The sequence below is a fragment of the Scylla paramamosain genome, chromosome 9 (assembly GCF_035594125.1).
Source record: "Scylla paramamosain isolate STU-SP2022 chromosome 9, ASM3559412v1, whole genome shotgun sequence".
Taxonomy (NCBI): domain Eukaryota; kingdom Metazoa; phylum Arthropoda; class Malacostraca; order Decapoda; family Portunidae; genus Scylla; species Scylla paramamosain.
Window position 1 is genome coordinate 10,700,001 of NC_087159.1, and position 27,939 is coordinate 10,727,939.

Below are 27,939 nucleotides of genomic sequence, written 5' to 3' on the forward strand. Positions count from 1 at the left end.
TAGCAACACACACACACACACACACTGCAGCACCATATGTACAATAAATAAATAAATAAATAATGCTACTCCTGCTTATAGGAGAGGATACAATACGGGCAATACCGGCACAAATTACGTCGGAAAATATCATATATTTGGGAGGACGGTAGTATTTTTTTTTTTTTTCTAAATATTAATAACATCATTTAACAAGAAAAACTCGATAAGTAATTACATTATCCCTCTATTACAAAGAAACTCAATTGTTTAGAATCTCTTAACACTGGTTCGAACGCAAGTCGCGTGAGGCCAGCGACTGTAAGCGTGGGGGCAGATACTAACCAACCCTCGTATCGACAACACTTCTGTACCAGAACTTGGGGGATTAAGTCTATCCATCATAGTGCCTATTTACGCACCACGGACACCCCATATCTCAAGTTAAGTACTCCCTGTACCTGTACCGAGTTTGGCCAAACGGGTGGGATAGGAGACGGATCGGCACATATGAGTTACATGTACCTGTCGTTACGAAGAAGGACAATACCAAACTTTAAGATAAACTATTATTTGGTCTGCCTCAACAAATTATCATTTGGTTTGCGTCAACACTATTCAAGTTGTGCACAGTGGTTCCATATTATATGGGGGCAATAGTGCCTGATCCAACTTATTTCCCTGCTTTACAGTTAAATAAAGTGCATCACACAACCAGAATCAACACCTACCGGTAATCTAGTAAGTTGTGAATTACTTTTATCAAAACTCCAAATTTAAATGTTGAGACATTTCGAAGGTAAGGGATTTCTCAGAGGGTTTATTCCCAGAATGTCTTGGATTTTCCACACACACTGTATTCGTTAGTCCTCTCCTCCATTTTCTCCAGCTCCCTTTTCCACCCTTCTCCTTACTTGTCCCGCCTTGGCCTCCGGCAGTCTCGCTCTTTTATTCTGATGAATTATAAAACACTTATTCCAAGGAGACGTCACAGCCAAGCACACCTTTTTTTTTTTTTCTTTTTTTTTTTTAGAAGAAAGTTTACGGGCTGGCTTTTTTTTCTTTTTCGTTATGTGAGAGGGGTGACAAAAGAAAGAGAGAAAAAAATAAAGGCCCAGAGATGCCAGTCCATACGTAGAGAGAGAGGTCAAAAGAATTCCTGTGGGGCTGTGAGCGGCGCTAAGTCGAGCAAAGGTAATCGTCAGCGTCGCTGTCGTGGCTGGTATACAAGTACTGTACGTATAACTAACACACTGTCTGAAAGCAAGCCATATGGAGGAATGGTAGATTACGGCATAGATAACAGGGTTTTATGCCCTGGCTATATTAGGAGCAATAACTGCTCAGTGATGGTTTGCAATGAGACTAAAGAAACAAAGCCATCTCAAACCACGACCACCCGTATTATATTCTTAAATAGTTTTTTTTTTTTTCTTAGAATTACATTTTTAGATTTTGACTGAAACACCCAACGACTAAAGTGTCTTTTGGCTTTAACACTGTTCGTCCTGAACCAGTGGTTCTCAAACTGTCTTGCGTGACGCCTCTTTTCTTGTTGCTTATAGAGGAGCAGTGTGCCCCTCCTTCCCTTCCCTATTGTGTTTTTATACAAGATTATACATTTTCACAGTTTGTATCGTATGCACTGTTCGGAAAAACAATGTGCTTTGCTTGGATTAAATCGAAACAAATAGTACAACTATGAAACATTTCAATAAATATTTATTTCTTGGAGTAATTGCCATGTGTATTTTTTAAACAATGATTTTTGGGCAGATTACTTAACGGTCTCCTTTCATTTTCCCTACGTCCCTGTAGGGAGCGCCTTCCAGTTTGGAAACCACTGGTCCTAGAGGGAAGAAAAAAATAATGGAAATATTATTATTATTATTTATTATTGTTCCTTTCAATGCGGAAATGAGGTAATATATCATAGTGCATACGCAACTGAATGAAATTATCCCATTATTCTTAGCAGGGGAAGTATTAATGATACGTTTTAATTTTTTTTGTTTGAAGCAGCTCAAACCTTTCTGACGAAGCGTTCCGCCGGGGCGCAATGGAGGGGTAGAGGGAAAGGGAGACCAACTTCAAGGCTTCAAGCGCAAAGCAGTGGAAGACAGACAGTCATCGATAGTGAGAGTGGCATCTATTTATTTAATTTTTCTGAGGTCTCTTATCTTGTGTAATTTGCAGGTCATGTTTAAAACCTGGGTGTGTGTGTGTGTGTGTGTACACCAGCAACTGGGGACTGGAGTGCTGGCAAGGAGTGTACTGCACTACACTCTGCCACCACTCCAGTCTCCAATTGCTGCTGCACACACGCACGTAATTTACACTTGAGTGCGCAAAGGAAAGTTTTACTTAACAATATATTGTTGCATATCCACCACACCACCTACACCGCCGACCAGCCGGGCAGGCAGCAACTCGGCACACCATTACTAGGCGCCACGGTGCAGGTGGAAGCAACTCTAAAAGGCACAAGAAGTCTCACATCACTACGTTTCAGCACAGCCGCTGGGGCACGACACGATCTGCAGCTGCGTAGTATATATTTTTCTGAGTTTTCTGCCTTATTTTCTATAGTTTTATACGTCAGATTTGTCCCTGTTTAAAACAATTTCTTGGTTATCTAGCGTTCTAATTTTCAAAGCTTTTGTATATATATATATATTACAATTTTAGAAAATGTTTATAGAAGTCTTTTAGTTTTGCTTCATTTTTTTTTTTTTTTTCCCTTCAGATTATTACAACAACCAGGACAGAGACGAAATTGAATGACAAGATATAAGCAAGCCCCAGGTGATCTGCTGATGTCAGGTGATACACCTTCCTGGTGAATATATTTTATCAGCTACACTGGTGAATATACTTTATCAGCTACACAGGTAGTAAGTAATAATAATAAGGTAGAATATTGAAGAGCAAATCTTTATTATCTGAAAACGTACATTATCCATTTTAAACCCGCCCCCCCTCCCGGGAGACTTTTCCCTACCCCCGCTCCCCCCATTCATTTAGGACAGTCGATCAGTTGGACTTAAAATGGCTGCCCATATTGCTGCTCTTAACAACATTAAGAGCTCGCTGACGAGCCTGTGCTAGACGTTGTGGACATTATTATTCTATGAATTAAGTTTTAAAGAGGAAAGAGGAAAGAGAAAGGAGGAGAGGCCACAGAGTCCTGTGTAGAGATTGTTTATCAACAGTACCTCCGTTAGCTATCAGTGACGTAATCACCCCCAAAATTTGCTCGGTTAGCTTAAGTAAACGTCTTTGGAACGCGCCCGAGATGTATGGGGCGTGGAAAGTGAAGTGTGCGAGCTGTGGTTCAATACAGCCTGTGTGAGGCTCAAGGTACCAAGATACTCTTTGAGTCACAAAAAACATTATTTTATGTTCATATGTGATGAATGTCTGGAGATGGCGAGAGAAAGGCTGAAGACCATGAAGGAGGGAGGACATGGTGGCCAAGGATGTACAGGCAACGGCGGTAGTGATCAGCAATAATGGACACAGACAGAGGACACCAAGAATAAGGAGAGACAGCTTGTGCACCCCCGGCAAGACCAACAGTGAAGAGAATGGATCCAGAGGAAGTCCCCAATGTTGGAGACAACATGGTGAGGAATGTAGGTTCCCACCTCTCAAGACCAAGATGAATGGGAGCACACTGGAGTGCCTGAGGGGAGCCAGGATCCATAAGAAAAGAAGACAATGACTGAGAAGACCCAGAAGTTTGAGAGTGGCCTACTTGTGATTCAGGGCATCGGTAATATAACCTGGAGAGGACTGGAGCAGAAGAGACAGTGAGGGAGGTGGATGAGTGGAGTCTGGACTTAAAAAACTAGTTTTTTGTGACACCTGAGGGATGTGGTGCGAATGGAAGGAATGAGTATGTAATGGTAGGAAAGGAACGCACAAAATAGAAGTTAGGATGAAACGTAGCTTTACTCCAAAGAAAGTAGAAGAGCCTGATGAGGGACAGTGCAGAGAGTGAGGACGTGTTAGCTGCGGTAGACCTTAGAGGGTAGTTGTAGAGTATGTACATGACCGTAGAAAGTGAGAGAGCAGTTAGGGAGAACAGCAGAAAGTACAGTATATTGAAAAAGATTGCAAGAGATTATGCTAGTGTTTGGGAGACATGAATGCACATGCAGGTATTTTAGGTTAGCAAATGAATAGGAATGGTGAGATGCTTGAGTTTGTGAATGAGATTGACCTAGAAAACCTGAAAGAGAGACCCTGGCAGAAGGATGAGTGGCTTGGTATGGTAGGAACCAAGAGTCTGCAACTGAATACATGCTAACGAATGGGAAAATGCATAAGATAGATGAGGATGGAATGACTGACGTGGTCTCGGACCATAACGCGCTAGTGATAGAATGTAAATTGAAAGGGGGGAAAAAAAAAAACGCCAAGGTTGATAAGGAGAAAGTGGAGACAGGGATGAAGGGTGGGAGAATGTCCAGGATGACTTGAGAGAGGAACTGGGAGGATGAAAACTTGAATGAGATTTGTACAGAATGCGAGAAATGCAGCAGCTAACCAGATAGAGTATGTAGGAAAGAAAGAATACCAGGAAGCGTAGATGTAAGCTGTGGTGGAGTGATAAGATTAGGGATGCTAGGAAGGAAAGAGTCTAGTGTGCAGGCAATTGAGAAAAGGCATGATTATCTATCTCAATGCACGGACTGCGTATGAGTGTCAGCAGCGAGTGACGAAACGAAAGATAAGGTGAAAGGTGTGATTCAGTCCTTAAGAGAGAGTGAAAGGTGTGATTCAGTCCTTAAGAGAGAGTGAAAGGTGTGATTCAGTCCTTAAGAGAGAAAGGTGTCGAAGGTGGCCGGGTATGGTACAGATTCCTGAGGTGTAACAAGAAAGAATGTGGAGCGCCTGAAGGTGTATATGAAGGGCAGTAAAAGAATTTTGGGAAGAGATTGGAGGCGTAGACAAGGTATTTGGAGTGAGAAGGGTGTGTGATACTGGAGAGGAAAGATGCAAATGAGTTGAATGAAAGAATCAGCAGGGAGGAGGTGGAAAAATGTGTGAAAAGACAGAAAAATGGGAAGACAACAGGACCAGATGAGATAACCTATGAGACGTATAAAAATGGAGGGGAAGATCTGATTGATAGGATGGGAGGAGGATTGAGTGCCGAGAATGTGGAATGAATGCAGAGTGACTGTTGCACAAGGGAGGATACTTGCATAAGGGAGGATACAATGAGTTAAGAAACGGGCCGATTGCATTAGTGTGAATACCTACTGTAGATACAATGAGTTAAGAAACGGGCCGATTGCATTAGTGTGAATACCTACTGTAAAGTTTTCTGTGCTGTGTTCAATGAAAGATTGCGTAAATAAAATGAGAGAGCTGGAATGTCAGGTGAAGAACAGGATGAGTTTCGTGTAGATAGGAGAGCAGAGGATACATGTTTGTGGTGAATGAAAGAGGAAGGGATGGTAGTAAATTGTACCAGACAAAGAGGAAGCATATGTTAAAGTGAATAGAGAAATCCTAGACTGGGTGAAGAATGAAAGAGGAGTTAGGCAAGGATGTTTGTCACCAATCCTTTTTAGCTTGTACACATTAGGAATTGGCAGCAAGAATGAGATGAATGAAATGCAGGAAGAGTAAGTGTGGGGAATGAAAAGGTGTGCTCTTTTATGCAGATGTAGTAGTGGTCATGAGTGAATCGCCGGATGAGTTAAGTTTGTTAGATGTTGTGGATGGGTATGGAAAAGACTTTCGAGTGAGATCTGGCAGTGAGAAAAGCAAGATAATGATGATTGTGAACAGATCAGAGGATGAGAGAAATTCAGTGTGGAGACTGGGAGGGACTAGTAGTGTAAGGTGACGGATGAATACAAGTATTTGGGGATGTGGATGAGTTCGAATGGTTGTGTAAAAGAGAAGAATGAAAGAATGAGTGGGCTGACTAGGAAGCGCAACAAGGATGAGAGCAATAAATTTAATGGGCTGCAAGAAGTTTAGAAGAGCGTGGCTGTTCCGAGCATTGTTTGGTATGGATGCGATTCCGTGGAAAGAGAACGAATTAGAAAAGTTAGGACAGTAAAGTAGCAAGAATGGCACTAAATCCACCGATAGAGGCTTTGAAAGGAAATATGGGTTGGAGTACTTTTAGAAAAATGTACAAAGCTAGATTGAAGGAAATGGATGATGTAAAACTAGTGAGAAGGGTGTTTTTGTGGAATGTTAGGAGTGGCAGGTGTGGATGAAGTGCGCACAACACTGAGTGAATGGATGAATGAATGGAAAAAAATAACAAGGAACAAAAGAGTAGCACTTTGGAGTGGTACACAGAGATACCCAATGTACGAGATCTCTCCTGAGCGAAGGGCACAGTGTACGTACGTGAATGCAAAGAGTTACAGATGCAGCAAAGTGTGGCAGATATGTGACATGGGAGAGGATGAGATGGTGGACCATGTGAAGTATGCCAGAGACAGGGATGAGATGATACACGTAGTACTGAGAGAACTGGAGCATGTCAGAGTGGAAAGAAAGGGAATGAATGGATGGTGCTTGCTGGAACTGTGTGGAGAGACGAGTGAAAGGATGATCGAGGCTGTGAAAGTGTTTCTGGAGAAAATATGGCATGCCACATGTAGGAACTAGTGGCGTGATAGAAAAAAAGTAACAGACCATTATTTTTCCTCGCAGGCGTTGCCTGGCCCAGGAGTAATCGGGGATGGACACACGTTTCCTTAGCCTTTCCGTATCTACAATAGAAGAATCGTGGAAGGATTTCTCTACTCTCACCAGGAGAAATGTTCGCTTTGTGTGGGATGAAGCAGCATGCCAGCAGGGGGTCTTTGATAGATAGAGCTTCTGTATCTAGGAGGTTGATGGAAGGATTCCTTACTCTCACTATGCCACTTCACCAGCTCACCAGCAGGAATGCTCGTTTCGTGTGGGATCAAGCGTGTCATGGAGTCTTTGATAGCTTCAAGATGGCTCTGAATGGCGCTCCTGTACTGCACTTTCCCAACCTTCTTTACCTGCTTGACACCAACACAGATGCCAGCACTGAGGGTATAGGTGCTTTGCTTGTGCAGGTGAAGTTCACCAATACATATAACCAGAAAGAACTTCTGACAGTAGTTAAGAGCTTCTTGGTCCACTTCACCCATACATCTACAAGTCCAAGTTAATTTTTAAGACTGACCACGCTGCTTTCCACTAGCAGAAGACCCTGAAGGACAATAGCTGGAAAGGCGGGCTGACTGGAGTAATAGTTCAATTACCACATTGTGCATTGGCAGGGGAGTGCATACAACAATGCGAATAATCTGAACTGGCCTCCAGGCAGAGAACTGTCATCATCTTGCCCTGATGGGGATTGCCAGCGAGGCCAGCAGGTGGTGGTGGGATTCACAAGCTGGCTGGCCTGGACCTCGCCCGTCATAACAGAATGGAGGCAGATGAAAAGCTGGGAAAGGAGGATCTGGCCCCAGATGAAGTGCCTGGTGGAACAGTGGGCAGTGCTGAGGCTGCACGACAGCATGCTGCAACGAAGCTGGGAGGATCTTTCCCACCATGTGTGGCTGCTGTTGGTCCCTCACACACACCACACCGAGCTCCTTGAAAAGTCGCACGCAGGTGTTGCCAGCTAACGCCTGGCCAGGAAGACGACGCTGTGCCGTCTCTATCAGTGAGTATACTGGATTGGCCTTGGCCTGGGGCGTGATGTGGAGGAGTGGTGAGAAACATGGTGAGAAACATGTCTGTGCTGTTCTACCAGGCTTGTTCACCAATGGAGGCAGTGGATTCACTGGTCTGCTGCCCTGTACATGCGTTGCCATGGAAAGTGACCACCACGAAGGTGCGAGACCATGGCTGGTAGAATTCTTCACCAGGTTCGGAGCCCCAGGCAACAAGCTCCACTCAGACCAGGGCCACGAGTTGAAAGTCACAGGTCTTCTGGCAGTGTTGCAAGTTTATTGTTCACGAAACCCTTACCATCCCTGCGTCCTGAGAGTGACAGGATGGTGAAGCGCTTTAATCACGCCAGTGGGATCAGCAGGACTGGGACCTGTGGCTGCCATACAGATCCATCGATCAGAAAGCCACACTCATTAATGGCCAGGAGCTGCAGCTGCTGTTAGACCTGGCAATGGGACAGTTGCCAAAAGTGTGTTCCCAACAGTATTTTCTGCAACAAATGTACTTATTTAATTTTGTTACTTACTCTTAATGATCCCCTTACACTACTACTGGTATTGGTTTTGATAATCCCCTTGCACTAACTAATACTACTGCTGGTACTGGTTCTCTATACTAAAAAAAATGACCAGGAAAAAGTTTATGAATGCACTTTACATGTAAAATAAGTGCAGCAAAACAATGAGCTCCCATATACACATACACAAGGCCATACAAGGCAGGCTTCTAGTCTAAATTTAGGAGGGGTAATTAATCTAGGAGGGATAAAACAGAAAGAACACTATACTTCAATAAAGTTGGAAGAGGAGGCAGATATTTATACAAGCCGAAAATGTGTGACGTGCCCCGCGCAACGCAATCTGTAAATGCAGGGTGGGTACATTACAGCTTGCTGCACGTACAGGTGCTCAATGTGCCAGGCGCATGTGCCTAGCCACCTCCATTACCTGTCCCCCCTTTTTTTATGACAGCCCACCATGTATGAAAAATAATTCTTACACAGTATATCACATGAGATTGCAATTACTTCGATTTTCTCAACACGACTGAAATTTACTTTGCACACAGCCAAGGAATATACAAGTGTCTTGCAATTTCCTTCTTGTAGGAATTCAACTCATAGGAAGGTGGAGGAAATACAGAATCTGGCAGGGAGTTCCAGAGTTTACCAGAGAAAGAGATGAATGACAATACTGGTTGATAAACTCTTGCATTATAGAGGTGGAAAAAAAAATTAGACGAGAGAAGTCTTGTGCAACGAGGCGCGGGATGAGGGGAGGCATGCAGTTAGCAAGATCAGAAGACCAGTTAGCATGAAAATAGCGGTAGAAGATAGCAAGAGATGCAACATTGCGGTCTTTGTCTGGTAAACAGCAGAAACTGTGGTTTACAACTTTATCAGGTACCATTGTTTGTTGCCATATCAACTTACTCGTTTAAACGCTTATGACGTCATCCTGCTTCGCCTTATGATCTGGTAGCAGTGTTTGTCCGACGGACACTGTTCGACCATGTGGACGCACCTTATGAAAAGGACAGACCGAAGATATTCAGTGTCGAAGAGGGGGCCAGTTAAGTGTCCTTGAAGAAGAGGGTATAGTTGTCTGAAGGTTGCGTGGAACTGATAGATAGAGGAATTTAATTTTGAGAGAGAGAGAGAGAGAGAGAGAGAGAGAGAGAGAGAGAGAGAGAGAGAGAGACTATCACTCCAAATACAACCAACCTAATTTACCAGTGCTAAGAAAAAAATAACTACCGCTCCTGACTTGTCTTAGCATAAATACACGGAAGCAAGGTTGCAATCATCAAATTACATATGCTACCTACTCAATGTTTTTCCTACTCTATTCGATCACCACCACTTTCCATCCATTCCCCTCTAACTCTCTCTACTTTGTGTTCCGATCAATCCCCACCTCATCGATCAGCAGGTTCCTCTCGTCTTCTGACCAGTTTCCATTCACACACACAACACAATCATCACAACAATTACTTGTGTGATATTGATATACTGATTAAAGAAACGATGTTATACTACAATGATTACAGCACCACGAAATTGTACATTACCTCATTATATATTTACAGTACCTCATTCTTTACTAAGTATCCACCATTAAAAATCCAAAGTTTCATTAACTCACGTTTCGACAATGTGGCGCCGCTAGGAGAACATTTCATGACTACAGTAGCAGGAATGCAGGTGGTGAGGGAAGACAGCCAGGGGTACCCGAACACCGCTCGCAGCGCCACAACGCCAGGCAAGCACTACTCAGCTGTCCCTGCAAGAGCGTTACTTCAGTTCCACAATGTAACACACTATGAATGGGCCGTGACCGCAGTTTTGTTGCCTACCATAGATGCAAAAAAAAATAAATAAATAAATAAAAAATAATATAATAATATATATATATATATATATATATATATATATATATATATATATATATATATATATATATATATATATATATATATATATATTTCTAAACAAAAGTTTATTCGTCCGGGTATGACCAGAAAGCCGGGCATGAGAGAGAGAGAGAGAGAGAGAGAGAGAGAGAGAGAGAGAGAGAGAGAGAGAGAGAGAGAGAGAGAGAGAGGATGGACGAATAATCACACACACACACGTCAAACACAAACAAAACCAGCACCATAACCACGTCCACGTTTCCTGTAAGACGAGAGTAAATATAATTGGCCGATCTAGAGATGGAAAAAAAAAAAAAAACTACCCGAAATGTTTAATTGCCATGCGTCTGTTGTTGCGATACTAGATCATGTAATTCTTTGAATTATCCCTGCGCGCACACACCCACATACATACGTATACACACACACACACACACAAACTTTTCTAGATACAAAACTACGCGATTTAATAAATGTACCTAAAAAGTGGGTGATTATAAAAACCGTTGATCAACTGAAATAGTGAAAGGCTTAAAATCGATGCGAGCTAAGAATCATCCCGTGAAGAAACGCTGAAGTAGCCCGATGTGCGCTTAGAAGAGCCAGCGGCTAAGCTCTCCATCTTGATTCCTCGGGGAAAAAATAATATATATATATATATATATATATATATATATATATATATATATATATATATATATATATATATATATATATATATATATATATATATATATATATATATATATATACACACACGTCTAGAGAAAAAAATACTACGGGAAAATAATATATGTCTAACTCCTTATTTGGGCATGGATATGAACTGCATAAATAAAAATTAAAAAAAAAACTGCATAGAAGAGTAATGTGCCACGCGAGCTTGACGAGGTGTTGCCATGTGTGCAAACTTTTGATTGAAATTTCGCGTCTCTCACGTTACGACACACACACACACACACACACACACACACACACACACACAGTAAGCTTCGCAGGTTTCCGAATACACGCACACACCAAATAAACCCTACATGTTCCTGAATACACCAAACACTGAATGAGTGCATACACTCAACATAATGTATAATACATACTATCATTCTTACCTCCTCAGCTGCGTTGTACTTGACTTACTCTTTCAATCTCCAGAAATTTCAACCTACACGCGATGCCTTCCTTCCTCTCTAGAAATGCCATCATTATATATATATATATATATATATATATATATATATATATATATATATATATATATATATATATATATATATATATATATATATATATATATATATATATTGACACCAGAACCCACAGCTGCACGTCCTTTCTCCTCTGCAGTTCAGTAGCCACTGTCGGAAAATAGACCGACCACGAAAAGTGAATCTTAGTGGAGCTTCAAACCACCAGCGACTCGAACAGCAATAATTCGCGTAACGATTATTTCATTTGAGTTTTCTTTTAGTTCTTCTCTCACTTACATTATGGTTGAGAACATATGCTAATAATAATGCGGTGGTTTTTTGTTTAAGGTAGCCATCCTTTAACTGTTCTCGTCGTTCTTCGGTAACAGTCCGAGTACCTCAATGATAAGATAAAATAAAATAATTAATTGATAAAATAAAAATCTAAAAAGTCTCTATAGATGCACACAAATGTAATAACAATAGGAGATATCTCTCAGAAACATTTAAGAATCCAAATATCTAAGTGGCTAAAAAGCTTTAGGTAACTGGTAACTTACCCTCACAATGATGATATAAAGTCAGTCACACAACAGATGGACTAGTTCGGCAGTTCGCTGTGAGTAACGAGATGACGGTATGAATTATGATTAATATGATCTGTTTATTCATAAGCAGACGTGGTTGGAATATAGTCGTCATTCCTCTTACACAATAATAATGTATGTGAACAAGAATGACCCGGTATCACAGTCTTAGGCTGGACACAGTTTAAGTGGCGCATAAGGGTGGCTTGCCTCACTATAACAGCAAGGGATTAACATACTTTACCCATTCACTGCTGGACAAAATTTTCCCCATAACCACTTACGACTTTATATATATATATATATATATATATATATATATATATATATATATATATATATATATATATATATATATATATATATATATATATATATATATATATATATATATATATATATATATATATATATATATATATATATAATCTTTTTTTTCTTTTTTGCTATATCATCATAAATAGTTATGTAGTATAGAAAAGACAAAAATAATCCCTTTTCTTCATTTCGTTGTTTACGTGTACGTGCAAATAATCTTTGAACAGTGCCCTGAGTGTTGACAGAAAGAAATACCATAGAAGTAAAAAGGTTAAGGGGCGGAGCTGGAGGAGGAGAAACTACATTGGGGATCTTTTTATTAGCACATATACAAGTAATACTGGCCAAAGTACCACATACTGCTTTTAAACTACCATTACTAAAAACAGCAGTGTAATGTAATGATACTTAAAAGGCTGCCAGGAGCCCCTAGTATATACCTACTATGAGGACTTCCTAGTATACGTAGCTATTATACCTGTGACTCATGTCTGTATCTCAACTCATCTTCATTCCTCTTTATTCTTGTTACTGTAGGAATTTCGAGCCACTACGACACACAACATTCACACACAACGACCGTTCTTTTCTCCGTCCTTTCCCGTGCGTCTGGCCTCACAGCTCATTGATACCCGCCGTCTTCGTAGATAGTCCGTTGGTCTCATTTCCTCCTAAGATACACAGATATAGTGTGCCTCTCATGGATGACTGCAACATGTCCCTCTGCGCCTTCGACGTTTAGGTGATGGTGATACAGTGATTGGTTGACATACAGAAAGGATCGTTCCATATAACAGTTCTTTGATGTTAATTATTAAACACTTGTCAGCATGAGTACGAATATTCAAAGCTTCTTGGTCATGTTGTACATCTTGATGAAAGAGGCAATGAGGCGCCAGGAGGATGAGGGACGATCACTGAGAATCTGCTTATGTGTCGACGGAGGCGTGGCGGGTGAAGACAGCCAAGTAGCCGAGCGCCACTGCCGAGCGGTGAGCCAGGCAGCCGCTGGTCATGACAAGCTCGTCTCGGCGGCCCCTGCAAATGTGTGAATTACTTTGGGCAGTACAACCCATTCATTGTCTTACAACTTCACTATTGCTGGAGAAGAAAAAGTACATATAATGCAAGATGTGAATTTGTTACATTCATCTTAGTATAACTACTTACTACAACTAATGCTAACAGTGCAACTACTTATTCTGCTACTATCACTAATGTACACCTATCTGCTATCACTACTGCTGCCGCCATCATTTCATTCATGGTAAGTTTTAAAGAAAACTCCAAAAGTCCTGTTAAATTTTCAGAATTATAATTTCCAAAAAATCTGCAAAGCCGGACACCCTCACAGCACGGGCGTTACTTACCATTCCTCAAGATTCGCCACACTCACCATTACGAAGCTGCAGCTTCGTTTTTCATTGGTGTGTAACGTTTTAATAACGTCCACCAAACGGTGAACAGTCTTTGGATTTACAACAAATTTTTGAAAATTTTCAGTAAGCACACCAGGACTGAATGATGTTGGAGGTAAGAATGTATGGAATTTTTCAGCGAAGATAGAATTAAAAACACTACTTACCTAATGTACAACGAGTCCAACGGTGCAGGGGCGTGTTGCGTGGCAGAGAGGTGCTGGTGACCGTGACCTCCATAACATCCAGCCTCGTGCTGCCAGGACAGCACCCGCTCCACCCACGCTTCTTGGAAGAAGGCGCGGTATCCCAAGAGCCCACACACAGCCCCTGGATGGAAACATAATACGAAATTGATTCTCTCTCTCTCTCTCTCTCTCTCTCTCTCTCTCTCTCTCTCTCTCTCTCTCTCTCTCTCTCTCTCTCTCTCTCTCTCTCTCTCGCCGTCGTTACCTTGCTCCATGAAGAGATCGTGGCGGTGTTCAGGGAAGCCTGCCTGCGCTATTTCCCTCGCCTCACTCAGCACGACGGAGCACAGGCGAGCGAGGAGGCCGCCCACTCCTCCTTGGACGCCCAGCTCCGCAGCCAGAGTGTCCAGGTGAACCTTACACCCGGCCTGGGGAACAGAGAAAAGGGATGTGGGAAAGTCAAATGAGTTATTGATATCCACGTGGTTTTTGTCGACATATGGTCCTTACCTGCACCCCAGCGATGAGGAAGAGAACCTGGTGGGTGAGAGAGTAGCCTGAATAAATCTGACTTCCCATCAGCAGCAAGCATCCTCTCGTGACGGCACACCCGCGTCCGCTGGCCACTTGCTTCAGGCATTCATCCGTCTGTCTCCCGTTCAGCTGCTCGAGGCCTGAACCCAAACCAGCCAAGTATGTCAAGGAAAAAATAAAGGTTCATTATTCACTTTAGTTTCATATTAGTTCTACTTTATTTATAAAACTTTAAATCATTATAAAGAGTGTAAAGCCTCAGTAATTGAGTGCTTATATTACGTGATTAAGGATTCTATGTAGAAGCTGAGCATGTGAAAAATTATGTAGAGGTAAATGTTTGAGAGCGGCTCTTCGGCACTCACCCTCGAGGACTGAGCCGGGGCTGTGGGAGGTGGGGTACGGTAGGGGCGGGACAGCCAGCCTCACCTTCCAGAAGTTCTCTTGCAGGAGCGCCCAAAGATCTGTCACGATTAGGTAAGTAAAATTTGATTATATAGTGCCTACTTAAACAGTGGACAGGTATGAAATAATTTTGTCCACTATTGATATTGCTATTATAACAATGTTCAATTTCTTTTCTAAACAAAAAATACGAAACGCTTCCCTGAACGATGAAAAAAAAAACGACTTATACCCTCCGGTCTTCAAATACTTGTGACACTGAAGATTTGCAAAGTAAATACGACTACGACTATACTTACTTTCGTACTGCCGGGGATCGTCCTTCCTGACGCGTGCCTCACCAGCCTCACTGACCAACGCTGCACCAACCTGTAAGCGCCTCAGCGCAGCCGCCACGGCACTCGAACTCGGATCCCTCAATGTCGTGTCCTCTTCTTCTGCCGACACGTCCACCAACGCGAGGCTAAACTGGCCTGAGAAAGAGAGAGAGAGAGAGAGAGAGAGAGAGAGAGAGAGAGAGAGAGAGAGAGAGAGAGAGAGAGAGAGAGAGAGAGAGAGAGAGAGAGAGAGGAGTGGTGTTAAGAAAAACTTGATGAAAGAACTCGATAAATTATTTTGGTTCGAGATATGGAGAGTATATTAAAGTCACTTTCACGAGCAAACGAACGTAGAAAAGTTAATAAACTGATAAACGTGTATATTGTAATTCAAAGTTTATCCGATGAGTGACACATGTGGTCTGGATTACTCTAACACACACACACACACACACACACACACACACTCACACTCTCTCTCTCTCTCTCTCTCTCTCTCTCTCTCTCTCTCTCTCTCTCTCTCTCTCTCTCTCTCTCTGTGTGTGTGTGTGTGATACACACACACACGCACACACACACCTTCAGCGATCCTCGTCCCCATAACGGCGTCCAGGTTCATGAGTTCCAAGTGTTCCCTGTAGTAGTTGAGCAGCTGCGTGCAACCCACCACTGCCACCATCAGGAGCAGGGGCAGAGAGACGCCATCGTACTGAAGAAAGTCATCAGTGAATGCTTTCCCGACCCATGAGCGAAGTGGGCCCTCAATATCAAACTGCTGCTCCTGCACATCTAAGGAGTTGTCTGGCCGAGCAATCAGCATGTTCAGGTCTAAATGAGGCTGCCTCGGGTTTTTGGCAAGTGAGTGTTTAGAAATCCTTGTTTCTTGACTTTTGCCTCCTGCCTTCACGCCCTTCTTCACCTGTGCTGGTGGAGGAAAGATCCACACAGCCGCCACCAAGGGGATCAGTACTATAGAGGCGAATTGTGCCATTTGTAAGCTGTGCGGTAGCTGCTAGTGTTACGTGAAGCATAAAACCTTACTACTGACCTGCACAAAAGATCTGATCTGCACAAAGATCTCAAGAGTAGAAAATGACCACTGCACCGCCACAGCTGGGTAACGGGGAAGCAGTGCAACGACTTGCTTCACTTCCCGAGGGCAGATTGGCACTGCCAGGTGTCTCACGCCTGTCGCGACACGGCGACGACATAGTGTTGATTTCTTGGACTTGACAAGCGGCGAAAGGAGGCGAATAAGTAGAGACAACGTTCCTTCATCCTGCAGCCTCACTAACAAGAGCGACTGGAGTGTTGATTTCCTGTGACTCAAGGAGCACCAATACAGGATATTAAACTTTCGATGTCCTTTCTCTGCAGGAATGACGCCGCAATCCTCGTTTTTTTTTTTTTTTTTAATGAGTGAGTAAGTTGGTAGAAGGTCGGTGGGCAATGGATGAATGAGGGCGTGGTTGTGGGTGTGGGTGAATGGATGGTTGTTGAATGAGCGGATGTGGTTGAGTGGATGGGTGTATAGGTGAGTGAGTAGATGGGTGTGTGGAGATGAATCGACGGGTGGATGGGTCTGTAGGTAGTGGGTTTGGGGCGAATGAGTGGATGTAATTGAGTGGGTGGGTCTAGGGGAGGTGGCTGGATGGATAGCTTAATGGATGTGGATGGGTGAATGGATTGATAGATGAATGTGATTCGGTGGGTAGCAAGTTGAAAGGGGTAATGAATGTGCGTGGATGTGAGTGGATGGATGTAGTTGAGTGGATGGGTGTGTTTGACTGGATAGGTGAGCTAATGGAACTGGATGGGTGGGTGTGAGTGGGTGGATGGATGGGTGGATTGTTTTTAGTTTAATGGATGGGTGTGAGTGTATGGCTGGATGGATGGACTAATGGATGTGGGTGAGTGGATAGATGTGAGGGGGTGGATGGGTGGATGAATGGATGGATGTTGTTGAATGGGTAGCTAGATGAATAGGCCGATGGATGTGGGTGGGTGGGTAGATGTGAGTAAGTGGATGGATGAATGGATGGATGTGGTTCAGTAGGTAGCTGGATGGATGAGCTAATGGGTGTATGTGGATGGATGGATATATCGATGTTGTTGATTGGGTAGGTGGATGGGCGAGTGGATGAGCGAACAGGTGGATGTCGTTGAGTATATAGTAGGGTGTGATTGAGTGGATGGCTTGGTGAGCGTTATATTGGTGTGGGTGGATCTATACCTTCACCTTCTCCTCATTTATTATGTGGGGTTATTTTGGAGGTTATCTATCTATTTTCTGGATTAATTTTGGATGTGTGTGCGTATGTATGTATGTGTGTGTGTGTGTGTGTATGTGTGTGTGCGCACGCCATACTATTCCAAGACAGATCACCTTATCCCCCTTCTATTCCCTCCCCCCTACCTGCTCCTTCTTGCCTCCCTTTCCTCTTCCCTACATGTGTGTGTGTGTGTGTGTAAAGGCACTAACCCAACCTAAATGAACCCAAAGTACCATAATTCCCAAGGATATTAATGTAACCTTTTCAGATTTATACAGTGGTAACTCGTGATTTGAATTTAATTGGTTCTTTTGAGCTGTTCGAACTGGGAATGTTTGAACTGGAAAGCAATTTATCCCACTCAAATTAATGTAAAAAGAATTAATTCATTCCAAATTCCAAATCCCACTATTATTATAATTTTTTTTATTGGTTTATGTTGTGCCCTAAACATATAACAATGTAAATAACCTAAATTACATACAGAAAATTACAGTAAAAGAAAACATGAAGTAACGTATATTTCTGTATATAAGATGGCACTTAAATCATCCTAAATAAGACACAAGAATTGGGTCATCCAAAATACAATTGGGTCATCCAGATACAAAAACAGTGACCTTAAAATTTTACGCAAAATACCAATGTAAATAAACACCAGCCTCAAAATGATGAGTTATCAAAAGTTCCTGCCGTCTTCAGTCTTGAAAACGGTTGTTGTAGTGTACACAATTTTTGTTTTGCACTAAAATCTCTCTCTCTCTCTCTCTCTCTCTCTCTCTCTCTCTCTCTCTCTCTCTCTCTCTCTCTCTCTCTTTCTCTCTCCATTACCAGTCCTCCTCCCTCCCTCCATCCCCCCCCCCCTCTCTCTCTCTCTCTCTCTCTCTCTCTCTCTCTCTCTCTCTCTCTCTCTCTCTCTCTCTCTCTCTCTCTCTCTCTCCCCATTCCCAGCCCTCCTCCCTCCCTCCATCACCCTCTCTCTCTCTCTCTCTCTCTCTCTCTCTCTCTCTCTCTCTCTCTCTCTCTCTCTCTCTCTCTCTCTCTCTCTCTCTCTCTCTCCCAGCCCTCCTCCCTCCCCCCCCCCCTCTCTCTCTCTCTCTCTCTCTCTCTCTCTCTCTCTCTCTCTCTCTCTCTCTCTCTCTCTCTCTCTCTCTCTCTGTAAAAGTAAGAACAATCCTCAGAATTACTAAATAAAATCAGACTGATAGAGAATGAAAATGGATTTACACGAGTGAGAAAGGATGAAGCGAAAATGACAGAATGAATGAGAGAGAGAGAGAGAGAGAGAGAGAGAGAGAGAGAGAGAGAGAGAGAGAGAGAGAGAGAGAGAGAGAGAGAGCGAGCGAGGTATCACTCCCTTGTCCTTTATCTATGACAGATAAGCGGGAGAGGAGGTGACAGGGAGGGAGGTTGAGACAGACGAAAGAGGAGGGAAGAGGAAGGGACATATAGGGAAAGAGAGTATATGGGCAAAGAGAGAGAGAGAGAGAGAGAGAGAGAGAGAGAGAGAGAGAGAGAGAGAGAGAGAGAGAGAGAGAGAGAGAGAGAGAGAGAGAGAGAGGAGGGTGGGTGGGATAGATAGAAGGAAAGAAATGGGGAGGGATGTGGGAGAGGGGCAGGGAAGGGTGAGGGATTGAGGGGGAAGGAGGGGAAGGAAGGGTGGAGGAGGGAAAGGAAGGGGGGAGGAGGAACGCAAGAGGGACTAACGGAGTGGCATCTCTTGAACGGATGTTTGTGTTCAAATTAGAGGACCGTGTTTGAATTTGAGGACAAAATTTGTTTGCCAGTCCTGTTCGAATTGGGATTTGTTCGAAATGAAGGACGTTCGAATTACGATGTATGACTGTATATTGTATTTACAAGACACTGTAGACTCCAGACACTGTGTAGACTGATGTAAAAAGCCGAATGAATACAAACAGTACGATTGTATTGTCTTGTAAATGTAATACTGCAGTAAAATAAATCTAGTAATAACATTCACACTCTACCAGCTCACCGTGACAGCCAGGCCCAAACTGAACCCCACTTGTGTTTCCCGACCGCCCACACCGTGTTAGCATTGGCCAGACATAGAGATTGATAGTCACTGGCGGAATGAGCTTGGCGTCACACACACACGTCATAGGCACATTATGGCCTGGGAGTTTGCGCACCAGTAGCTTTACTCTGCAGTGAACACACACATACACATACACACACACTACATGAGCCTGCCCAACACCTCAGTAAGCATCACCGCAGCATACGTGTTGAGGTACGTAGTAACTTGCAGGTCGGATCGAATGACATTTGTATGAGAGGACCAATAGATCCCTTCAGACCACCACTTGCATTATTCAGGGAACCGAACCTTCACTGTAGCAGGGCATTGACGTACGGCGGCCTCTCCCTCCCTTTAGGGTTTGCTACAGTATTTGATGCCTCTGACACCTCGTTCAGACCCTCACCTGATCCCTCCCTTTAATACAATAGATAGGTAGTTCACTCTCATTTGCTGTAACTATCGTTTAAGTACACTTCTGTATGGCGTGATGTACTACATTCCTCTGCAATCTTTAGGTGTTCCCGCGACACTTGTAAATCTGAGAAACAACACCCTACATTCTAGACCGACCGAGCGGTTCTGCGGCTCGGGTGGCAATTCAGCCGTGCCTGGCTGCAATTTGCTCCTGGCTAAAACTAGCCACGAATTGTCCTGTGTAAACCCGCCTTTACATGAAAAAAAAATTAAAAATAAATAAAAAATGAAATAAAATAAATAAAATTTACCTTCCTTGATCTGGTTATGTCTGATTTTGGCTAGGAACACCATTTCAACCTCCCAGTTAACTATTCAACCAGTCCTTCCTTTCCTTCTTTTGCCTTTCCCCTCTTCACTTACTCCAGGACATATTTTCTCTTCCCTTTCTCCTTCCTCTTTAAATACTACTTATTCCTCTCTTGTAGTAACCCTCGAATCAGCTATCATCCCCAATATTTATTAATCATCAGCAATCCTTGATTCTAGTTTTGTGTTGTTATAGTTTAAAGTGTCCCCCCTTCCTCTTCTCCTTGCCCATTAACTACCACTATGCTACTACATCTTGCATGACTGGTTTTATCATCCCTCTTTTTAGCCTAATTTCACCTTTCATTATGCAATAGTACAGTTTTCCTTCTTACCTTTCCCATTTCCCACTTTGACCCAAACAGATGTAAGAATGCTCATATGACAATTTTCATAAGGAATACAATATATTCTAAATCACAATTTTTGAAACTTGCATTTCAGGTGGGAAAAAAAAAAAAAAAAAAATAGGAAGAATATTTTTATTAGTAAATAACTTTTACTTAGGAAACATTTTACAGTGTACTTCAAACTAGATTTATTACTCTTATCAAAATACTGTACTGACACCTTGACTCTGAGACCATTTCCAGAGAAATGATTACTTCATTCTCAAGCTCACTGACAGTTATTCTATGAGCAAGTCCAATCTTCCTAGCAGCCGTTTTACCATACAGTGTTTCACACCAAATACCATAACTGAGGTTTAAAGAAAAATATATTTAGCTACACATGAGATGTTATTATGCCACTATGTTTGTGGTTGTACAAAGTTATCTATAGCAGCTTTCTTGCATTACCTGGGATATGCTTGAAAGGTGTCTTTGAAGTATACCTTACCTGAGTGTTAATGCTGCATTTGATATTCAAACTCTGTTTAGGAGAGTATAGTAAACCCAACAACAGGTCAGTGGAAAATAATCTTTCTGCTGTATTCAGTGGTTCAATGAACTCATGACAGCACTCAACAAATTAATTACTGAGTCTTTTGAGATAAACAAAAAGTTGCCACTGAGGACACTAACTTCACCTTGAAGTTTAGTGCCCCAAGGAGCATGGCACTTGCCTGGCCCAGCATCCACCATCTCACAGGAGGATTTTCTACTTGGGTCCTAAAAGGAATCTGACACAGCTCAAGGAACTTGGTGTGAGGGTATCAGTACTGCTTATCAAGCACTGGTGATGTCCACTTATCTATCTTTTATCATGCATATCTCATGCTGAACAAATATATTTCCAAGATGAACAAGCCTAAAATAGTAATAACTTTCCTAGCAAATTAATAAATGGTAATGAAGATAAAAGCTCAATAAATTCAAAAAAATTCTAGAAGAATTCTTTTGGTCATATGTGGAAAAAAATTTGTGAACAGTTATGGCATCAAAGGTTGACTTCAAGTGGTCTGATGACTGCTGGGCCAGAAAGGAGCCTTGCTGAGATGCACATGGCAAGTACCACGGGGGCACTTTTATTACCACAGCTCCTAGTGCATGAAGGGACCACAAGCACCATTTTGATTATACAGTGCTAGGAGTACATATATACAAGAAGTGACCTCACCAGGCTCCCCTTGAGGGCATGGTATATGAGGAGAGGTCACTTAGCTATTCAAGTCCAGATCCCTCTTATGCTTACCTATATAAAATGAGTTATCTAAATAACTATAAATATTAACAATAAAATACCTCAATATTCAAAATAAATATACATGTTAAACAGACAAGTGCCAGGGTAGGATAACGTTCAATTGGGATGAATTAACAGCATTTACACTACTAGCCCTGAATTAGTAATGAAACCTCACAGGCAACTTTAGTAGCGGAGGCAAAATGGCCACTCACAACTGGACATGAAGTAAGTGTCTACTTTACAATTTGATCAACTATTGGTTACAGGCCGCCTACAAAGTGAAGGTTCAGGGAAGGTTAAGGCAGACTGCATCCACTAATTTTTGGCAGCCAATGACAAGAAGCAATGGACCCTGAAAGCCACTGCCAATAAATAGTCTTATTCTGTCCAGCATACACAGTCCTAAACATAATAAATAAAAAACAAGAAAACATAAGTTGTTATTTTCTAGGACTGTAAGAATATACAAATTATACACAGAACTTCCTTGCACTCAGTTTTCATATGCAAATGAACACAGCCTTCATCGAATGTTAAGAAGAAAAGGAATGATATTTAAAGATAACAACTTGTGATGTAGCACTAGCATTCATAAATAATAAATGAGAATGCCTCATAAGCTTAAGCTTAAGCATATGTGAAATCATGGTAAAAAAGATAATAATAAATAGATAAATAAATAAAGGCAAATCAAACATAAGTAGTCACTGAGGCTCTTCACAGAAAATACAAAATACATGAATAATAATAATAATAATAATAATAATAATAATAATAATAATAATAATAATAATAATAATAAAAATAATAAAAACATGACTATTTCAAAATCTACAGCAGATTACATCAATTTCAACATTAAAATAAGCTTTGATGAAGGAAGAAGAGCCAAGAGGCCAGTGGTGTAAGGTAGGCCAAGAGCCTCTCATTCTCCCTCTATGCATGGAATGTCCTGGGAATGGTTAGTGTCTATCAGTCCACTCAATATCCAAGGCATGTCTGAGCGGCAACATAAGTACCCGGAATATCATGGTTCAGGCAATCTGGGAAACTTCACAGAAGCTCCTCTATTTCCTAGGATGAAGCTGGATACTATCTTAGGATTACAGCTTTGTATACTATTATTATGATACAAACAATGCATTTTCATACACCTCTTCCAAAGAGACTCAGCTGCCATCCTTCTGGCAACCGAACACACCCTCATGACTCCCTAAAGAGCTGTGACTTGGCCAACTCTGTCAGTAAGTGGTGAGCCTGAAAGCATCCCACCTGTCTACATCAACTGGAAGCTAAAAAAAATTATCAACCTAGAGTTTAAAAATTACATCATGTGGCTCTGCAACAGGCACTTTGCACCTGTGATCTCTGACACAGGAGTAAACAAATTCATGATAATGAAAACATTATGCAAATTATGAATAGATGACTGGTGATTGGTTTCAAGTGTCAAATTATTTTTCTTAATAATACTAAATTATGAAGAATGAATCATTTAAGCCAACAGGAACAGGCTTCACAGCCATCTGGAATCACCACAGCTCTGCAGGCCACAATGGCATCTGGCCCCTGCATCACCAGCCACAGGGGACATTAACATGTAAACAAACTACTCCAGTGCCTGACACAATTACCTGAATGTGGAAGACACCAGGAATTTCCTTTGATGTGAAAACTTTGTAATCACATGGTAGATAGCAGTCCTTACTCTTGCAGATATCATCTTTCAACATCAGAATATTTTTTCATGCATACAATATTCAACAAATCACTGAAATGCAACATAATGTGAAATCAAAATCATGTTGATGATGCTATGTTTAGGTTTCCTCATCACCAGCTGGGAAAATAAAGTTATGAAAGCCACAGAACTCCACTCACTTCTCCAGTGTGACAATGATGACTCACACCACTTCAAAAAATAGCACCCAGATCTTATCTACCTAAAAGACAGATACCAATGAACCTTCCTGGTCAGTCACACAAAAGCTGCCTAGTTAGCTGCTCTTTATGATCAAATTTTTACCTTTCCAAAAGTTTCATATGCTGCTGCCACAAAGAGCTGCCTAGACTCCTATAGGCTTCTAAAGTTCTCTATGCCTGGATATTGCACAACCATTACAAACTAACACAACAGCAAGTTACAATTACAACTTAAAAAATCTTTATGTGTAAATAAGCCATGAAATAAATATCCAAACTTGTACTCCCTATGGACACAATTACCAGCCCTTGAGATATCTGGCAGATCCATTATCTTTCAACAAGGCTCTATGTTTGGTCCCTACATAAACATCACATCATAATTTATGTCAACATTGTTTTCCTGTCCTAGAGCTGGGATGCTTACATACAAGTTCTTTCTTTCACTCCTCCTCCTCCTCCACCAACTCATTCATAAGACTTGAAAAGCCAACAAGTATATGAAAATGAGAACAAAATAAAGTGCTGAAATTAAACTACATAGGGCACAGAGAGAATCTTAAGGGATACCTTGAGGCACTACACATCATGAATCCATTGGCTTTCCATTGAAAGTGTGTTTTGGTTGTTTGCTACCATCTCTATACATCAGAATGAAAATGCAAAATGATACCAGGACACACAGAGAAAATTCTCCTATTACTTAATGCTCCTCATTGTGTTACTTTTGGTACTTTTGATGGAATTTTTGGAGGATAAAATTACCTAGCTCAGTCATCTCTCACTCTGGCTTCCATGCCGAGTTCCCCTTCATTACATCACACCACACCATTCCTCATGTCACCTATGACAATGCCAGCCTTCACTTCACAAATGACTACTTTTCACAAGTGAGAGGTGACACATCCAAAAAATGGCATATGAGGACATGGTAAAAGCTCCACAACCTCCTTTGCAGAGTGGGGGTCTTGATGAAGCTGATGGAACACTGGAACCACAATTCTGGTGAAGCATGGCAGTGGCAGGCTAACTGGCCTGGCTACCACATTACACACAGTCCTCCATGCTCATCAGCAGCGGGTTGACGTACTCAAATCCTTCAAATTCGCTCTGGTCGATGTTTTCGATGGCACGCCTGCAACATGCTCATATTGTAGTTGTCATCATGCACACACACACTCTATTTCACTAAATTTACTCTGTATGATATACTGAAAATATGCTTAGTATACAGCTACATTTATAAGTAAAATGTACATATCATTAGAGCAACACTGATTTTATGGGCAATATTAACTACTAGGTAATTATTCTAAATTAACTTTTAATGTATTTCAACTTAATGATAAGTAAATCTCTAAGTGTGAATTTGTCAATGTAACTTTAATCAAAACTTACCTTCAATCTGATCTAACTAACTGCTATTGTACACAACTGAAGCTATTACTGAAATAACTTTAAAAAGTTTGAAATTCAAGTAGTCTCTGAAGGAATTACTGACATCAATGTGAAATAACATGACAATCCTGTTACAAATTAAGATAACTGAAATAAATACAACTGCTGGCCAGACTAACTGCTGAGTCACAACACACCATCACACCACAACCTAACATGTACTGGCTTACCTGATGTATCTGTGCAATGAGGAACAAGCAGGTGCTGCTGAGATAAAATATGAATATTCTGGTGCTTTGCCATGTCATGTACTAAATGGGAAAGATCAAGTAATGATCTAAAGTATGACTGTGATCAATATTAACCCTTAAGTAGCTCTGCTATTTCAATAGTGCATGTAGTTACTCCCAGTTCCATCACAGCACATCATAAGGCACTCCTTAACCAACGCATGCTTGGCAAACATTTAGAGATGTGGTAGTGTCATATTACAGCTGCCAGATCTTATGTTATTTCAGATTAGTGCTTTGCATCATGCAGTGTCACAATGTGCAAACAAAATTTCTACCCAATTACGTGGTATGTATGTGAACAGATGTGTTTCAGAATGACCTCACCATGTATTACTACAATGGACATGAATAAGTCACCAGAAGGCAGCAGGTGTGAAGCAGAGGTAGTCAATGACAGAGAGTGTACTTACGCATCGTCAGGAGTAAGCTGAATGGGTTCATCTGTAAATTCTGGGGGGAAGTTAGCCAGGTCACGGTCAGAGTCTAGCCGGGGGCGGTAAGGCGGGGGAACCTGTCGCTGCTCCAACTGTAAACACAACGTACACAGCTACTGACTCCTACCCAATACTACATGTGTATGTTGTGTGTGCTACCAAGAGACACCACATCACACCCGGTTAGGAGCCACCAACAGGTTTGCCTCTAAAATGCCACATATTTGCATAGAACACCACATACCTCCATTACAGAGCAATGCACAATAAGTAAACAGCACTAAGATGTAGAAATTACTGTACAGGCAATCTGTAACTTTAAAGTTACATATCATTTACAAAATATAGTCATAAATATGCACCAGCAAAGTACTATGCTACCCATACCACAGCCCCAATAAGTCTGTAATATAAGCCACATTAAGACAGCACTATTAAAAACACACTGCCACTACACATGACCACACCAGTACATAGGGCAGCAGCACCAATCACGAGAGAGGACCACTGGAATGCAAGTCATTGGTTAAGGCCCAGGAGAACTGTTTTGCTGTCAATTGCATTGGCATCCAAGCTAATCCTGAAAATGCTTGAGTGATTCAGTCTAGCTTATTATTAGAACCAGTTTTAGAATCATGTCAGAATTCATTCATCACATTAATATGCAAGGCATGGATGAGTGCAATAGTGCACAACTGAGACAGGCAGGCAAGTTAGCTTGTCATCAACAGGGCTGTTTCAGGATGGAATTATTTTAGAAAACAGGCAAAGGATGGAGCCCAGGGGATGAGGGTGCAGCACAGACCAGATGCACACCACTGCTACATGAGTGGCTTGCCTCCCACACAGCAGAACAGGTTTATGCTCCCAGCTACTGATAACTCTACAGGACTGTCTCACAAACCCTCACACGCTCACAACACTCTCACCAGCCTGTCAGCCTGACCAGCAGCACAACCAAGGGAGTGGTGAGGGAGGAGGCCACAGTAGAGCTAGACTTACTGGTCGTCAGGAGTAAACTGTACAGGCTCTGCTGTAAACTGGGGATCAAAGTTTTCAAGATCTCTTTCTCCATCCACCCGTGGCTTGAATGGGGTAGGGATTTGTTTTTGTTCCAGCTGAAAATGGCCATTCCAATGAATATGAATATGAAAATTTTTTTTTCCTTTTTTTATACCTTTGCCAGTTCGCCCCTCAAGGAGTGGCACAGACCATTTACAGTCTTGTCTAGTAAATGTACAAGCTTTTGTACACACACGCATGTGAACACACACACACAAGGGTAGGACTGTTGGCCTTCCACTCATGACAGTCACCAGACAAATTTACAGACTTACAGGATGGTCTGACCAAGTATTTGAACCCAGGTCCTCTCAAGTATGAGCCAAGCATACTAACCTCTACACAATGAGTTGGTTTTTAATATGAATATACAGCAAAATATATGAGCCTTCATAGTGAGATATGGCAGACTCCACTCTCTCTCTCTCTCTCTCTCTCTCTGTAATAATACACGATTCTATATACAAAATACTCCATTTACACTTTCATTCCTTTCACTTTCTACTCTACTGGCACCACTAGCATATCTTGCAGAATGCAACTCCACATCTCAATCTTAAATCTTTGCCCTTCATTCCATAACATGTCTAACTCACATACATCAATGCTAGCATTATAGTGCAATCATAGTCTTCTCTACATCTTCATACTTGCTGTCCTACCCTTCATCACATGTATGTCCCAAAAGTCTAAGCATTTTTCCAGTTTTGTCCATGTTCATACAGGTGTGAACCATGATATCTAACATTATCTCTCTCTTACACTATTTCTCCATTAAACTGAATTTCAAGTCTCTTGACATATTTTTCAATCCTTCTGTAGTGCTAAATTAAATTGCAACATGGTTTTTCTTTTTTAGGTTCCTCATCTTTTCATTAAAAAAAAAAATTTCAGCTTCCACTTCTGACATTAAACTTTTGTTTTCTAGAAGCAGCATTCATAAATAAATGAATAAATAAATAAATAAATATATATATATATATATATATATATATATATATATATATATATATATATATATATATATATATATATATATATATATATATATATATATATA

General features: G+C 41.5%; 2 protein-coding genes and 2 long non-coding RNA genes across 12 annotated transcripts in view; 1 reads left to right on the forward strand and 3 right to left on the reverse strand.

The window, feature by feature from the left end:
• The window catches only part of LOC135103564 (uncharacterized), an 8,406-nt gene extending 190 nt beyond the window's left edge, over positions 1-8,216 (forward strand). Inside the window, exons 1-5 of one of the 2 annotated variants that reach the window (XR_010270111.1) lie at positions 1-720; positions 1,999-2,150; positions 2,394-2,529; positions 2,726-2,802; positions 6,670-8,216. The exon at positions 1-720 is cut by the window's left edge and continues 190 nt beyond it. This is a non-coding gene — a long non-coding RNA (uncharacterized LOC135103564). The remainder of the gene's footprint in view (positions 721-1,998; positions 2,151-2,393; positions 2,530-2,725; positions 2,803-6,669) is intronic. The other variant, XR_010270110.1, reaches the window with a different exon arrangement.
• LOC135103565 (uncharacterized) lies at positions 727-11,434 on the reverse strand. 2 transcript variants are annotated; one of them, XR_010270112.1, is made up of 4 exons: positions 11,402-11,434; positions 11,221-11,270; positions 9,816-9,953; positions 727-1,828 (listed from the first exon to the last, which is right to left on the reverse strand). It is a non-coding gene; the product is annotated as an uncharacterized LOC135103565 (long non-coding RNA). The 2 variants fall into 2 exon arrangements; XR_010270113.1 differs by lacking the exon at positions 727-1,828 and adding an exon at positions 8,020-8,161.
• Positions 11,435-12,479: 1,045 nt separating this feature from the next.
• Positions 12,480-17,619, reverse strand: LOC135103566 (UPF0764 protein C16orf89 homolog). Its single transcript, XM_064010005.1, has 7 exons — positions 15,617-17,619; positions 15,020-15,193; positions 14,681-14,779; positions 14,292-14,455; positions 14,047-14,209; positions 13,761-13,923; positions 12,480-13,213 (listed from the first exon to the last, which is right to left on the reverse strand). Exons 1-7 carry the CDS (start codon positions 16,026-16,028, stop codon positions 13,105-13,107), a joined length of 1,284 nt encoding a protein of 427 aa, XP_063866075.1. The 5' UTR covers positions 16,029-17,619; the 3' UTR covers positions 12,480-13,104.
• Positions 17,620-20,608: 2,989 nt separating this feature from the next.
• The window catches only part of LOC135103567 (atypical protein kinase C-like), a 100,991-nt gene continuing 93,660 nt past the window's right edge, over positions 20,609-27,939 (reverse strand). For 6 of the 7 annotated variants that reach the window (XM_064010006.1, XM_064010011.1, XM_064010010.1 and 3 more), the window contains 2 exons: positions 25,794-25,909; positions 20,609-24,827 (listed from right to left, as the gene is read on the reverse strand). In XM_064010006.1, coding sequence (XP_063866076.1) covers positions 24,740-24,827; positions 25,794-25,909 — 204 coding nt within the window. In that variant the 3' untranslated portion in view covers positions 20,609-24,739. Of the gene's footprint in view, positions 24,828-25,793; positions 25,910-26,819; positions 26,936-27,939 lie in introns of all 7 variants that reach the window. The other variant, XM_064010007.1, reaches the window with a different exon arrangement.